At 37.4% G+C, this 17,243-nt stretch overlaps 1 protein-coding gene across 1 annotated transcript in view; it reads right to left on the bottom strand.

The window, feature by feature from the left end:
- Positions 1–4,225: 4,225 nt before the first annotated feature.
- Positions 4,226–17,243, bottom strand: part of LOC111023223 (uncharacterized) — a 29,449-nt gene continuing 16,431 nt past the window's right edge. Inside the window, 5 exon segments of the mRNA XM_022300606.2 lie at positions 4,226–6,980; positions 7,071–7,125; positions 7,127–7,182; positions 13,076–13,207; positions 13,346–13,459. Coding sequence (XP_022156298.2) covers positions 6,942–6,980; positions 7,071–7,125; positions 7,127–7,182; positions 13,076–13,207; positions 13,346–13,459 — 396 coding nt within the window. The 3' untranslated portion in view covers positions 4,226–6,941.

Raw genomic sequence — 17,243 nt, 5'->3', positions numbered from 1 at the left:
AAAAACCTTCTAAACAATTGAAAATTTGTAGATTTTAAATCTGAAAAATTTTCTGTTTTATAAAATAAAACTTCCAAGAATTTTCCATAAAACAATTAACAATTTACTAATTTTTATAGAAAAATCAGATCTGAAAACCGTATATAAACCCTTTAAAACTTGGTAAAAACATATAATTTTTCATGTAAAAATCATAACAACAAACTATAATTTATAGGATCCAAATAGGTAAACTTTTTATGCAAAAGAGTCTCAAAATAACCCAAAAACAATCTCATAAACAAAAAGATTCAAACCAAAAATTCTGGAAAATTTTTAGGGCAAAAGTCCTTAAAATCTTTTATTCTAAAAAAACAAAGACTTCAAAACTTTTCCCAATAAACTCAATTAAAGAATTACAAATCAAGAAAAATAAAACTAAAACAATGAGGAAGAAAATATTACCGATCTTTGAGAGAAAATACCAAAACTCTTCTTTTTTTCTTTTCTTTTTCTCTTTAAGAGAAAACTAGGTATAACAGTTTAAGAAGATAAAACCTAGGGTTTAAGGGCTTTTATAACAAACCCTAATGAATCCTTATTCAAAAAGGATAATAAAAAGATAAAGATTTAATAAAAATCTTTCTTTTTATTTTTTTAAATTCTAAGAACAAATTATCTTTTAAAATAATTTTTAAAACAAAAATTTATATTTTTTGAGAAAATAAAAGAAAACAACTAAATAAGAATAATAATTTATATATATATATATATATATATATATTTCGGTTGTTACATTATTATCATTGCCAGTAACAATAATATCATTCATATAAACAATCAATGCTGTTACGCCCTCTGCAGCAGAATGTTTTATAAACAATGTATGATCTCATTGACTTTGTTTATAGCCCATTTTCCTCATAACCTGAGAAATCTACCAAACCATGCCCTAGGAGATTGCTTTAATCCATACAATGTCTTTTTCAATTTACAAACTTTATTTCCTGCTTGCTCATACCCTGGTAGAATCTCCATATAAATTTCCTCTTCCAGATCACCATATAAAAAAGATTTTTTTACATCATATTGTAACATGTCCCATCCATGGTTGACAGCAAGGGATAGAAGTATTCGTACTGTGTTCATCTTGGCAACAGGTGCAAAGGTTTCAAGATAATCAACTCCATATGTTTGAGTATATCCTTTAGCAACTAACCGTGCTTTGTACCTCTCAAGTGTTCCATCTGCTTTATACTTCACAGTGTATATCCATCGACAACCCACTGCTTTCTTATCTTTAGGCATATCAACCAACTCCCATGTTCTATTTTTCTCTAAGGCCTGCATTTCAAGATTCATTGCTTGTCTCCATTCTTCATGTTGTATTGCTTCCATATATGTTTTTGGAATATTTACCCGAGTAAGGTTCACCATAAAGCTTCTATACTGACTTGAGAGCTTGTCATATGATACAAAGTAAGATAATGGATATTGAGTACAAGTTCGTTTTCCCTTCCTTAAAGCAATAGGCAAATCCATATCATTAGTAGATACTATAGTGTCAGGCTCATTACTGATATTTTTCTCGTCAATTTCAGTTCCAGAGATATGTTCAGACTCTTGGACTTGCTTATCTTTTTCAGTGTTCTTTCTCGAATAAACCTGTAATGGCATGTAGTAGGGGGGTTGGATGTCTCTAATGAGGTGTCTAAAGATGAAGATGATTGACTAGGGTCCGTGTTAGTAGGGTTTGGTGCATGTGATGGCAAAGGGTTTGAAGGGTTTGAAGGAAAAGTGAGGTTAGGAATGGGTAAATTCTTATCTTCCAACAATATGTCCTCCCCCTGAAGATAAGGTGATGTAAAGAAGCTGGTATCTTCATAAAAAGTGACATCGGCGGAGATGAAATACTTTTTAGAAGGATGGTAGCATTTATATCCCTTTATATCCAAATTGATTTTCGATCATATGGAAGAATGTTGGATGGTAGAACCAACATCAGATTTTTGTTTTAGAAGATAAACCCACGCAACCCTACTACAATCATTAATGAATACAATAAACCAGCGTAATTTGGAAGTATTTGGCAAGTCGGAGGAACCCCAAACATCACTATGAATAAGAGAGAAAGGAACTGAAGTTCGTTTATTATTACTAGGAAATAGAACACGCTTGTGTTTAGCAAATTCCACACTGTATTGAATTAAACCCACACTGTATTGAATCAAAACTAAAGTTTTGGAACAATCTGGGAATAAAATTTGAAGAGATCTAAATGAGGCATGCCCAAGTCTATAATGATACAACCAAAGTTTATTTAAAGAGGGATGAGTTTGTGAGGAAACAAAGACTTGAACATCCTTCCCAACACTATCCTTGCCAATAGATTCATCAAGATAATAAAGTCCACCTTTTTCTTTAGCAAGTCCAATTGTCTTCCCATTGCCCTGGTCCTGAAAAATACAAGAAGGAAAAAATGTTACTTTGCATCCCAAATCTTGTATCAAATTTCTTACTGATATCAAATCAACAGTTAACCGGTGTATATGGAGCACATTTTTTAAGGTAAAGTTAGAATTTATTTGGACGTCTCCTTGACCAGCCACTGTTAATAGAGTACCATCTGCAGTAGATATTTTTTTATTGCTCGGACAAGGACTATAGGAGATAAAATGACAACTACTCTTTGTTATATAGTCAGTTGCACCAGAGTCAATAATCCAAGTAGAGAGTTTAGGATGTGAAGTTGTACCTGAAAAGGCTACTAAACATGTACCTTGATTAGGATTCTTTTGTAAGGTTTGCAAAAAACTCCTTAGCGTTTCAATCTCATCTGTGTTTAGTTTTCATTTTTCAGAAATCTCTTCTGTCAACGCCTTTCTGACTTCATGAAATATGAGCTTGACTATTTCCTCTATTTGCATTACCTTTATTTGACCAATTCTTGGAATTCGAATTCTGATAGTTTTCAGGTTTTCCATGTAGCTTCCAACATTTATCCTTGGTGTGCCCTGGTTTCTTGCAATAAGTGCATACCACACGGTCTTTATTTCTTGTTTTTCCTACATCCCAATTGTTAGCTCCTATACGTTGCTCTTCATCAGTCATTTTAGTACCTCCTGTTTTCATGACCGATCCTTCTGTCTATGGTTCCAACATAATACTAAGGCGAGATTCTTCACTTCTAATAATGCCAGTAACTTCATTCAGAGATGAGAGATCTTTGCCCAAAATTTGTATTCGAACAGCATCAAATTCTACATTGAGACCAGCGAGAAATGTATAAATTCAGTCTTTTTCAACAAACTTTTTTAGAGTAGCAGCATCATCAGTACATTTCATATCAATGCATTGATAATGATCCAGTTTTTGCCACAAACTTTGAAGAATTGTAGAATATTCTGTCACTGTTTGATTGCTTTGTTTTGTTCCAAAGATACGAGTTTTGATATCAAATATTTGTGCATCATCTTTTACTTTGGAATAAGTTTGCTTCATTGTTTCCCATATGTCCTTTGCGGTCTTAAGAAACATACATGTATCACTAACAGTAGGAGTCATTGAATTCCATAACCAAGACATGATCATTGAATCTTCTTCATCTCAGGCATCAAACTTTGGATCTTTCGGTTTAGGTCATTCCCCAATAATGTGGTTCAATTTTCCTTTTCCTTTCAAGAAAGTTCGAATAAGTTGAGACCATTTTAAATAATTTTTCCCATCCAATTTATAACTAGGATGGATGTATTGTAGGTCTCCTGTGGAAGATTTATTAGTTTCTTCCATGATAGTTTCTTTGTAAGCTTTGGTGGAATCCGTTGACTTTGATTAGAGAAAAGTTAAACAAATAACATGAGAGCTGGATAAACCTGTTGAACCGGACCAAATCAAGTAGAACCGGACCAAAAAATGACTGAACCGAGACTAATCTGAACAGAGGTTAGAAACTGAACCAAGCCGAACCAGAAATCGTGAACCGAACCAACAAATGTTTAGATTTCCCTTTTAAAACCCTAGCAGCCACCCTTTATGACAACAACCCTAGCAGCCACGTGAATCAGCAAACGGCGGCAGCAGCAGCGTCGGTGGTCGGCGGCGGTGGTACTGCAGTGGGTTGGGTACAATGAACACTTGCAAAATAGTGTTCAAAACTTCAAACCCTAATGGTACAAAATCCTAATGGACACAAAATCCTAATTCCCACAAATATTTTAGAGAAAACTTGGCTCTGATACCATGTCAATTATAAGAAAAATAATTCTCTTGTCTTGTTTCAAAGGATTGATACAAGACTATAAATAGTTGTCACAAAGAAGAAACTAAAACGAAATTCTTGCCTATTAGGATAAGGAAAACACTTACCTACTAGAATAAGAAAACCCTAATCTAAATACAATAGGAAAAAATAATTTAACAATCATCAACCAAAGTCAGTGCAGCAAAATGACTCCCACACACTAAAGTCTCTCCTGCTCCCAAAACTGGAGGCACAGCAGACTCCCCCTCAATAGCCGGGGCCATAGGGGCCTTAGGAGGAACAACAACTGGGATTTCGGCACCCAAACCTACTTAGAAACAATAGAACAAGTCGAATCTGAATGTCCAAAAATACAGCATCTAGAACACCGTTTGGGGCTTCCAAGCATATTCAACAGCAATAGTAAATAAATTATCACGAACCTGAACTTTGACTGATGTAGGTAAAGAAGAAGCTCATCTCAATACATACCCGGGCAAAAAGAAAGCCGGCTCTGCTCCTCAGTAGCCTTATCAAGACATATCAAGACATAAAGGAGTCTCAACCACACTAGCAATAACACTAGCAAAACTAAAGGATTGGGGAACAATATTAGGCGTCCACCGACAAAGAAAAAGCAGCTTGCCACCAATATAACAAGGCCCATTGGCCATAATCCAATCACATGACGTACTATGCAGGAACTGGAAAAAAATAAGGCCATTTCCAAGTAGGTAATAATCAGCTCCTCCACATTTGCCCAAATATGAGTCACCAACCGAGAAACCACTGCATACGGAGGACGAGAATCCAAAAATTGGCCCAAAGCTTCTCTTCCTCACATACTATCTCAGCTGAAGGAACCGCAATGGACTCCCCATCCACCAACACTAGGGGAAAATAATCAAGAACAGAAGCCAAAACAGAAGAAGACCCAAAAACACCACGCCAAGACAATGTGTCACCTTGAGCCAGCTTGCCCTTATCAAACACCCTATCACCAGAAAAAGACAAACCCGCCTCATAGGGCAAAGAACCAGTCCCCACGACCACATGAGCCTTTCCCAAATCAGAACCACGAAGAATCACCATAAACCAACAAAGAATCAACAAGTGGTGACACGAAACCAATATTAATCGGCAAAAAATTGGCCCCTAACACTCCCAAAGTCGCCGAACCGGATGTGGGTCCATCAGAACCAGGCCGGATTAGGCTAGACCAGTCACCCGACCCAAACCGGACCAACCCATCAACAAGTAGCCCATCAGGTACACCCCCGTAGCCCCGACCCATACACTGAAACCCTAGCCTCGTCTCCGATACTATCCACTGCCTCAACCTCAACACAGTGCCACCAACTATCAACTTGACCGGTGCTGGAGCCTTCTGTACCGATGCAACCACGAAATCAATGTGTCGCAGGACAGGCCTCATCGAACCACCACCACCCCTTCCACTAGACGACTTTCTCATGGTGCTGGTAACCGACCAAAGGAAATTCCAGTGATCCCTTGCACTCGAAGCCAGACCACCCAAAAATCGAAGATAGCCGTAAAATCACTGCCCTCGACTGAAAAAACGAGAAATGCTACGCAAGTCCGAGATTCACTGGTAACGAATTCACTGCCCTCAACCGCTGGACAAAACATCTACACCGCCTCTGAAAAAAACGCAAAATCAGAAGCACCGCCACCGAATCAAATAACCCACAAATCGAATACAACACCACTCCAACAAAAACGATCGAAAACTGTAGACTCCACAGCACGCCGTGAAGCGATTAGACGTCCCAAATTGACAACAAATCACCACCCACGGTCGGCCATCGTCTCCCAAACAACACCAAATCAATCCGAGAAGAAGCCACCTGAAAGAAGGAAAGCCTACGCAGATGAAGACCTCTACCCCCACAGCCGACCGCCATCTCGGAAGAGAGATCAGAGAAAAAAATCGAACTGGTCTGACACACCCTCTGATTAAATTATCAAACTAAGAATTAGTTAAAAGATTATAGACCATTTGGTATATTTAACTTACTGGAGGTTATATCAACTCAATTTTATTCAACCATTAAAAATAAGAAACGGTTATTAAATACATTTTTGTTTTTACATTTTTTCCTAAAAATGATTACTGGTTCAGAAATAGAAAACAACAAATAGTAAACAAGAAGAGAATTTTTAAGCCAAAGTTGGTGCAACCACAACACAATGCTTTAAAATGCAATTTTCACCGTCTCTTTGATTTATAATTCACATGTAATTTAGACCATCAATAGTCTCATAAATTCTGCTGTGTCACGTTGTGAATTACAGAAAACACAACTGGGAAAGAACAAGAAAATGGTATAATTAGTTTTTTTTTTAATAGGATTCTCCAACAATTACATTAGAGAAAAGTTTAAATGTAAAAGACTATTCATTCTTCCCCTAACCAAAGGGAAAAAAAAAAAAAAAAAAAGTTTAAAGAAACTGACTCTGATAATGAATTCTGTAACATTGACTCAAAAATAATCCTTTTTTTTGGATAAGAACTCAAAAATAATCTTAAAAAACTAAAAGCACTATCATCTCCTTTCTCCTTTGTACACCAGGGGGATTGCATACTCTCTTTGATGCATCACATCAGACATCAGAAGATTGAGGAAATAGAAGAAGCCCTGTTCTGAGAGCTATAACTTAAACCACCATATAGCTATCTATATTATCTGCAAATTTCTCCTCAATCGTGTGATTCCTCGTCTCCACCACTATGTATCAACTGATACATAAATCAAGGAAAATTAATTAAAGACGAAAAACACTAGATTTAGAGATACGGCTACGTCTATGAAAAATGTATGTTACTTACTAGGGAGCCAACTCTCTCAAATGCTTCCATTACTTTTGCATCTTCCTCATCTTCAACCCACTTGCAGTATTTTTGGTCCATTGATAGACCAGAACGCTCTTCTGCCCGCCTCCTGGTAGGACGAAGCAAGAGCAATGATACTTTTGAGCCAAGAAACATCAATCGTTTAAACTCTTGGCAGTAAGATGACAAAAACAAAATGAAGCACTCAAAACATGAGAAAGTTACTTATCTTTCTAATTCATTTATGGACCACCAAGTGAAAACTTTTTGTTCCAACTGTAACAACCATTTAACATTACCCTAAAATGAAAAGTGACAATTTAAAACTATCTTCTAAACTTTAGGGATTGAAGTGTAGGTTTTAGAATTTTCAAAAATACTTCTCTTGGTTTTTTTTGCAGAAGGTGGATGTTGTTTTGTGGGCAAGGGTGTTTATAGCTTCTGGATTTTAATTAATCCTAATGATTCCACGATGGGTTGTCAATTACGTTGTTATTGGAGCTCCTCTGCACATTTAAGATAGCTTCTTTTTTTTTAACAAGATACGAACTTTTCATTTGATATATGAAAAGGAACAAAATTGTTCAAAGATACAAACTCCGGAAGGAGTGATAGAGAAAAACAAGAAATAGAAAATAAAATATAAGACAAGACAACAAAGGGAAATAAAGGCCTCCTAATTCATACAAATCATACTAGGGGAATACAAAGAGAAAATATTGGAAAGAGCACACCATTGAAAAGCTTTGAATTTGGCAATGTTGAAGCATTCCAATGACGGGCGACAAGAATCTTGAAAAATCCTTTGATTCCTCTCGAACCATAATTTTGAGATGATAGTCTTAAACTCATTAATCCAAAGTAGATTAGCTTTAGGCATCAACCCAATACCATGTAGAATCTGAAAAATATTATTAGCAGTCTCACGATCTCAAGCCCATGCTAATTGGAACATCTGGACGAAAAGATTCCAACAAACAGCAGCATAACAAGTAAATGGATGGCTGTAAAGCCATCTTAGTAGTCTTTCTCTGCAAAATATATGCTGTATTAACTTATAGAAATATCTGCTGTATTAACTTTGCCATATAATAGAATCCAAGCTAACATATTAACTCGTTTTGGGCTGCCCAAACTCCAAAGAGAGAATAGAAGAGCTTTTGAAACCCACAAATCAGCTCTTTGAAACTTGCAAAGAGAAGAAACATAGAAGAGGCCCGACTTTTCCAATCCTCCTCGCGATGAACATCATCATTTTCTTCTGAAATAGTAACTGAAGAAATGCAAGAAAGAAGCTTTGAAAGCTCCATAATCTCCTCGTCTTTCAATGCCCCTCGAGTTACAATATTCCATGAAGAGGACCCACTATCCCAAGCTTCCGAAACCGAAATAAGAGGAGAAGTTGAAATACTATAAATAGAAGGAAACCTATCCTTTAAGAGAGAGACTCCAACCCATAAATGGTGCCAGAAGAGAGTTCTCCGTCCATTCCCAACTTTGAAAAAAGAGGATTTCTCCACCTGAAGCCACTGTTTGTTGATATTATTCCAAGGACTACGACCCGAAGCATTGAGTTTAGGTATCGCATTCCAATTAAAATGGTCAGATCCATATAGACTGGCCACCACCCTACGCCATAAAGCTTTTGTCTCCATGCTAAACCTCCACCCCCATTTAGATAAAAGAGCATTGTTGCGCTTAAGAATACAACCAATGCCTAAACCACCTGCTTCCAACGGGATGGAGGCAATATCCCATCTCACCAAATGTCTAAGGATCCTTTCGAAGAATCGCCCCACAAAAAGGAACGCATCTTTTGCTCAATTTAAGATAGCTTCTTACCAACCACTTTAGAGACTTTTGTTTTATTTTTATTCTATCATTTGAGTCGGTTTGCGGCGTTTTTTTTTTTTTTTTGAACAAGATACGAACTTTTCATTGATTAATGCAAATGAACAAAATTGTTCAAAGATACAAACTCCCACAAGAGTGAAGATAAAGGAAATAAATAAAAGTAAGCATTAGAAGAAATAAAAACCATAAACTTAAAGAAACCTCCTTGAAGGGGAGTTATAAAAGCCTCCCAATTCATACAAAGCGTACTAGGAGAACAAGAAGAGAAGAGATCAGAACGAACACACCATTGGGAGGCTTTGAATTTGGCGATTGAGAAACACTCCATAGGAGATCGATTCTTGCCTTCAAAAATTCGTTGATTTCTCTCAAACCACAATCCGGAAAGAAGAGCTTTTATTCCAAAAGCCCAAAGCAGATTAGTTGTAGAGCTTGCTTGCAGCCCACTGAAAAGCTGAAAAATGATTTGAGGCACCTTCAGATCCCACACCCATGAAACTTCAAACATAAATAGCAATTTTTTCCAACAGGCCACTGCATAGCTACATGAGAAGAAGACATGTCTTTGGGTTTCCCCACTTGCTTTGCACAATAAACAACATGATGGCTGCATCAAAGAATTGAGCATTTTCTTTTGTAATGTCTCTGAAGTGTTAACTTTTCCCATTAGAAGAATCCAAACCATGAAATTAACTCTCTTTGGACAAAAAGAGTTCCATAGAATAGGTAGTACTTCCTTAGGAAAATTAGAAACCGAATGCCCGAATTTTCTCAACGATCGAACCGAAAATAAACCCAAAGCTTCTAAACTGCATACTCGATGATCTTCTGAATCAGTGATGGAGGTTGAAGAAAGCAAGGATAAAAGATTTGCCAATTCAATGACTTCATCATCCTTCAATGATCGCCTAGTTGGCAGCCTCCAAGAATTACCAGTGTTATCCCAAGCATCCGCAACCACAATGGTTTGCGGCGTTTTATTAGCACGCTTTTTGGGTTTTTGGTCGGTTTTTAATATATCTCTGAATGAGAGTTCATGTAACTTTTCATACAATCAGTAAAAAAGTCTACTTCCTAGTTTTCAAAAAGAAAATAATAATAATAAAATTAGCAGAAGTTTAAAATATGATTCTTTGGCTTATTCGAGAAAGGAGTCTAGAGAAAAGATCCCCTCAGCTACTGAGCCAGCTGTTCTTCAAGAAGGATCTTTTATTAGACTTCACATTTTGTCAAGTTCTAAAACTTTTGTTGTTTCAACGGTTGATTTTGGTGGGTTGGGCTTGGATGTTCTTTTTGTTCTTGGTTGAGTTTTTGGGGGATATCCAATACTCTCCTCCAAACGAAGGGAGGTTATTTGTTTTTCCCTCCCAACTTTTAATAACTTCAATGAAAAAAACTTTTGTTCCCTCGTGACAAATAAATAATCAAATATATCCCTGCTAAATCAGAGGGAAATTGAAGCAGAAATCATTGGGTTTTTTGAAAATTTGTATAAGGGAGAGGCTGTCCAAAGATTTTCTCCCAAAGGGATCAACTGGAGACCCCTCTCGAATCATTACAGTAACTGGTTAGAAAGACCATTTGATGATCTTGAAATATGGTCAGCTATTAAATCTCTTGGGAAAAATAAGGCCTCTGGACCTGATGGCTTTACCATTGAGTTTTTTGCCAAATTTTGGCAACATTGGAAAGGGGATTTTGCTCGACTTTTTGCAGAATTCTACAAAAGTGGTATTATAAATGCTTGTATCAAATATACTTACATTTGTCTTATTCCTAAGAAGGATGTTGTGGACAAGGTTAAAGACTTTAGGCCCATTAGTCTTACGACCTCCACATACAAAATTATGGCTAAAGTCCTCACCGAACGGCTTAAGAAAGTTATATCCAGCACAATCTCCATTAATCAGAGCGCTTTCATTGAGGGTAGACAAATTCTAGACCCGATATTGATAGCAAATGAGGCGGTGGATTTTTACAGATTACAGAAAAAGAGAGTTTGGCTTTTAAAGCTAGACATTGAGAAAGCTTTCGATAAGGTGGATTGGGATTTTCTGATCGCTGTCCTTAGGAAGAAAAGATTTGGAAATAAATTGATTCAGTGGATTAATGGGTGCATTCGAGGAGCTAAATTTTAGGTCTTCATAAACGGTAGGCCTCGTGGAAGAATTCTTGCTTCGCGTGGCTTACGTCAAGGTGATCCCTTTTCACCATTTTTGTTTTTATTGATCAGTGATGTTCTAAGCAGCTTAATGGAAAACATCCACGATAGAGGTTTGTTCGAAGGTTTCATTGTGGGGAGCAATTTGGTGCATATTTCTCATTTACAATTCGCTGATGATACATTGCTATTTTGTAAGGATAATGAAGAGATGTTGGATGTCCTTTTCGATACTATAAAGGCATTTGAATGGCTTTCGGGCCTTAAAGTAAATTGGGAAAAATCTTCCTGTGCGGAATTAATATTGACCTTCAAAGGGTGGTTATGGTTGCAAAGAAGTTTGATTGTAAGTTTGAAACACTGCCTATTGTTTACTTAGGTCTACCTTTGGGTGGAAATCCTAAAAATATTGATTTTTGGAATCCCATTAAAGAAAAAATCATGAAGAAGCTCGATAGATGGAAAAGGTACCAGCTTTCTCGTGGAGAGAGGTTGACTCTTTGCCTCTCGGTTCTCGGCAGCATTCCATTGTACTTTTTATCAATATTTCAAATGCCAGTTCTTATTAGCAAGCAGATTGAGCAAAGTTTGAGATCATTTTTTTGGGGGAGGTAGTCAGAAGAGTACATTGAAACACTTGGTTAGGTGGGATATTGTCTCTCGTTGCAGGGAAGAAGGTGGTTTGGGTATTGGGAGATTGTTGCATAGAAATCATGCTTTGCTAGCCAAATGGGGCTCGCGGTTTAGTATAGAAACTTCAACTCTTTGGAGGCAAGTTGTGGCAAGCATTTATGGTATTGACCGTTTTAACTGGACTGTTTCTGGGAAAAAAATTGGTAGTCGTCGTAGTCCATGGTTTTGCATTAAAAAACAGTGGTCGTTGGTGGCAAACTTTACCTTTTTCAGGGTTAAGAATGGCAAACGAGTTCTATTTTGGCACCATTTATGGCTGGGGGATTCTATCTTAAAGGATAGGTTTCCATCCTTATTTCGGATCTCTTCTTCTCCTTCTATACCAGTCCATGATGCTTGGGACTCACATTCTTCTTCTTGGAGAATTGAAGTTAGGAGAATGCTAAAGGGTGAAGAATTGGAAGAATATTTATCTTTGCTGTCATGTTTAAATCCAATTCAGCTTTGTGATGATGAAGATCAGTTGAAATGAAGTTTAAACTCTTCTGAATCCTTTTCGGTTAGCTCCCTCTGTAAGCCTAGAGTTGGTCCTTCATCTCTGCCTAAGGATTCTGTTTCAAGATTGTGGAATTCGTGCAGCCCAAAAAGGGTGAATGTTCTAACATGGATTCTCCTTAATGGGGGAAAGTAAATACTTCCGAAACTCTCCAAAAGAAGCTGCCTAACATGTTCCTCCAACCTTCTATATGTGTTTTGTGTGCTGCCACTAGCGAAGACCAAACGCATTTGTTTCTCTTTTGTCCTTATGCATCAGTTTGTTGGGATCTTTTCTTTCATATGTTCAATTTAGCTTGGGTAAAGGACAAGTCAGTATCTTCATCAATTTTTCAGTTGCTATTTGGTCCTTTCTTTTTGCCTAAAGCAAGTCTTCTTTGGGTAAACGGCCTTAAAGCGCTTATATCTGAGTTATGGTTTGAGCGGAATCAAAGGACTTTCGAAGGGAAAAGCCGCTCACCATTCGAATGCTACAGTATAGCTATGTTCAAAGCCTCACAATGGTGTGCTCTCTCCAATCTCTTTGCAAATTATTCTCCTAGCATGATTTGTTCGAATTGGGAGGCTTTTTTGTGTAATGTTTAAGCTTCATTTATTAAGTTTGGTTTGTTTGTATCTTTTTATTTTTTTATTTTTATTTTTTTTCCTTCTTCATCCACTTTATTTCACCCCTTTGGGGGTTTGTATCTTTGAACAATTTTTTGTTCCTTTTCGTTTATCAATGAAAAGTTCGTTTCTTGTTCAAAAAAAGGAATGGGATTTCATCAAATTCAAACAGAGATGTAATTATCTCTTTGACCTGCAATGTGATCATGTATATAGCCTCCAATGCTTGAACTCGAATTTCAGGATCACCAGTTTGCTCGCGCTCAATTGAGAGTGCAGTTCCAAGCTCAAGTGGCATTTTTGACGTATCCTCCACCTTATAAACCTGCACACAAGAATGTTACAGTATAAATGTAAAAGCAATTATGAAGTAAACCACTCCCACCTCACACGACTATTGTCTAAGCAACAAATACAAATCTATTAAATTTTGAGGATCAAGAAGCGCATAAAAAAATATTACCTTGTTCCCAGCAACTGGAAGAAGTAAAGCTGGCCAAAGGAACTCAGATATCAAGAGTAAATTTTGTAGTTGACCTTCTGCTTCAAAGCAACAATTTCTGAGAGTTCCAAATACCTTAAACAAGCAAGTTGCATGGAATCATGAGCCTGGTGATCCAACATTGGGCAGTAAAGTTTTATTACATTGAAGATGTACTTCAGTTCACGTATAAAGAGTAATGGATTGATCAATACAGATATAGTCATGCTGACCATTGCAACTCGGCTGGAATAAGTAAACTGCCCAACCACAGTTCTCGCTCGATGCTCAGTTTCCCAAATTGAAAAACTCAAAGTAATAGGGTACAAAACGTACATATTGTAAAATATTTAACCTAGTTTACCGGAAAAATAATCCTCATGAAAAGAGTCAGTGATGTAGGATAAGCATAGTAAAAACTAAGGATAGAGACACTAGAGAGACATACACGAGATGTCTCTCGAGAAAAGAGAAGAAATAAATTCTCAAATTGATTGATCAAAGATGAGGAATAGAGACACTATTTATAGGTTACAAGAGGAAACAAAATCTAGGAATAACCTCCTAACTTCCCTAACAAAAAAAGGAGATTTATTTGCTAAATTTAAACACAAAATCTAAACAACTTTAAAACAACTTCTAACTAAGTCCACATAATCTTAACTTCTAACTAATTCAACACTCCCCCTCAAGCTGGACTATACAGATGGAACAATTTCAGCTTGATCAACAACCTTTCAAACACGGGTCTCAAGAGTCCTTTTGTTAGGATATCTGCAGCTTGATCTAAAGATGGAACATACATCAAATTTATAATTTTCTCTTCAATCTTCTCCTTGATAAAATGCCTGTCAGCCTCAACATGTTTAGTACGATCATGATGCACTGGATTGTGTGCAATAGCAATTGCAGCCTTGTTGTCACAATAGACTTCCATTGAACTATCAAACCTGATCTTGAGTTCTTGGAGAAGGAGTTTCAGCCACATTATCTCACAAATACCATGAGATAATGCCCTGAATTCAGCCTCAGCACTACTTCTTGCAACAACTGATTGTTTCTTACTCCTCCATGTAACCATGTAACAAGATTACCCCAGACGAAGGTACAATATCCTGTCGTAGATCTCCTATCTTGAATAGAACCTGCCCAATCAGCATCTGTAAACACTTTAATCTTTCTGTCATCATCCTTTCCGAAAAATAATCCAAGCCCTGGAGTTCCTTTAAGATATCTAAGAATATGATACACGGCTTCCATGTGTTCTTCAGTAGGAGCATGCATGTATTGACTTACAACACTCACTGCAAATGCAATATCCGGCCTAGTGTGGGATAAATAAATTAATCTTCCAACAAGACGCTGATATCTCCCTTTATCAACGGGTACCCCATCTAGGCTCTCTCCCAACTTATGATTGGGACTTATTGGAGTATCAAATGGTTTACATCCAAGCATTCCGGTTTCCTTCAAGAGGTCTAGTACATATTTTCTTTGACACACAGATATACCAGTTCTGCTCCTTGCAACTTCCATCCCTAGAAAATACCGAAGTGTTCCCAGGTCCTTTATTTCGAACTCCTTTCCAAGTGACTGTTTTAGTCTCTCTATTTCTTCATGATGGTCACCTGTGACGAAATATCATCGACATAAACAATGAGGATGGTGATCTTACCTTGAGAGTGCCTATAGAACATTGTATGGTCAGTTTGAGCTTGGGTATATCCTTGTATACAAACAGCCTTTGAAAATCGCCCGAACCATACACGTGGGGATTGTTTTAAACCATCGAGAGATTTCTTCAGCTTACACACCTTTCCATCATACTTATCAATGTCAAATCCAGGAGGAAGGTCCATGTACACCTCTTCTTCCAAATCTCCATTGAGGAATGCATTCTTGACATCCAGTTGTTGTAGTTTCCAATCCAGATTTGCAGCAAGAGACAAGAGGACACGGATTGTGTTTAATTTTGCAACGGGTGCAAATGTCTCCTAATAGTCTACCCCAAAAGTCTGAGAGTATCCTTTGGCCACCAATCTTGCTTTATACCTTTCAATGGACCCATCAGCCTTATATTTGACAGTAAAGATCCATCGGCATCCTACCGTTGGTTTATCTTGAGGACGATCAACTACTGTCCACGTATCATTAAGCTTCAAAGCCTTCATTTCATCATCTACCGCATTTTTCCACTGTGGATTGCTCATAGCCTCTTGAATGGATTTTGGTACCTCATTGGCTTCCAGATTGAGAGCCAAGGTCTGAACTGCTGAAGATAAATGACTATAACCAATACATCGAGCAATTGGATGTTGAGTACACGATCTCACAGCCTTCCTAAGTGCAATAGGAAGATCAAGATCATTAGTATTGTCTTGAGGCACAAGGATAGATTGTTCAGTACCTAAGGACGAGATGGATTCATGACTTTGCTGTTGAGGCTGTGGTGGCTCCACTCCTCTTTGAACCGTTTGTCGCCGAGAAAAACAACAAGAGTCTCAGGTTGCTTGTCACTTCGATTTGGGTTGACTTGATCATCTTCATTATTACAGGAAATAATAGGAACTGACTCTTCTATCTGAGTAATTGGGACGATCGGGATAGGTATTTTTGGCTGAGGTGACTCGGTATTTAGACCATCAATCTCAGGTATTTTTGACTGAGGGGACTCAATTCTGGTATTTAGATCGTCAATCTCCCAAAAATTTCCATCAAGACTACTTGTAATAGGCTCAGTCTCCACCTGAGGGGAATTTAGGGAGAAAAAAGATTGAGACTCAAAAAAATGTGACATCCATGGTAGTGTAAAATTTATTGGTGAATGGACAATACCATTTATAGCCTTTTTGAGCAGGAGAGTAACCAAGGAAGACACACTTTCTGGCTTTTGGCTCCAATTTGTGACGTTCATGATCATAAACATGAGTGAATGCAGTACATCCAAATATTTTGAGGGGAATTGTGAGGACAGATCGGATTTGCGGATAGATAGTGAGTAAGATTTCTAGTGGAGTGTTAAATTTCAGAACACGAGAGGGCATCCGATTAATGAGATAACAAGCAGTAAGGACAGCATCACCCCAAAAACAGTTAGGAACAGAATTGGTGAACATGAGAGCACGAGCAGTTTCTAAAAGATGCCTATTTTTCCTTTCAGCTATACCATTTTGTTGGGGGGTAATGACACAAGAACTTTGGTGAATGATTCTATTTTGAGACAGGAAAGTTCCCAATATTTGATTAAAATATTCTGTCCCCTTATCTGTGTGAAGAATTTTGATTCTCGTATTAAATTGATTATGAATAGAGAATGGAATTGTTGAAAGATTGATGCAGTTTCTGATTTTTCTTTAAGTAAATAGACCCAACAAACCCTAGTGTGGTCATCAGTGAAGGTAAGGAACCAACGTTTGCCGGACATAGTTTTGATGCGAGACGGCCCCCATAAATCACTATGAATCATTGTGAATGGATTGGATGGTATATACTCCACAGAAGGATAAGATGTACGAGAGTGTTTTGCAAGTTGACACACTTCGCAAGTAAAAAGGTCATCTTTATGAAAAAGTGAAGGGTACAAATGTTTAAGATACTGAAAACTCGGGTGCCCTAAACGGCGATGTAAAAGTAGAATTTTGTTGTTCCCTAGAATTCGACTCACTACCAACCTGGAGAACTTGTTTATTTCTTAGACTTGGTCCTCTGAAGTAGTAGAGCCCTTCAAAGCCATCAGCATTGCCAATCGTCGTTCCCGTTATGAAGTCCTGAAACAAACACTTAGAGTCAGTGAACAGGGCTTGACACTTTAAATCATGAGTCAACTTCTGAACAGAAATTAGATTGCAACATAATTTAGGCCCATGGAGCACTGAGTGCA

This window comes from Momordica charantia (assembly GCF_013281855.1).
Source record: "Momordica charantia cultivar OHB3-1 chromosome 8 unlocalized genomic scaffold, Mcharantia_2.0 BLBB01000008.1, whole genome shotgun sequence".
NCBI lineage: Eukaryota > Viridiplantae > Streptophyta > Magnoliopsida > Cucurbitales > Cucurbitaceae > Momordica > Momordica charantia.
Note: the sequence above shows the minus strand (reverse complement) of the source record. Positions and strands in the feature narration are given on the sequence as shown.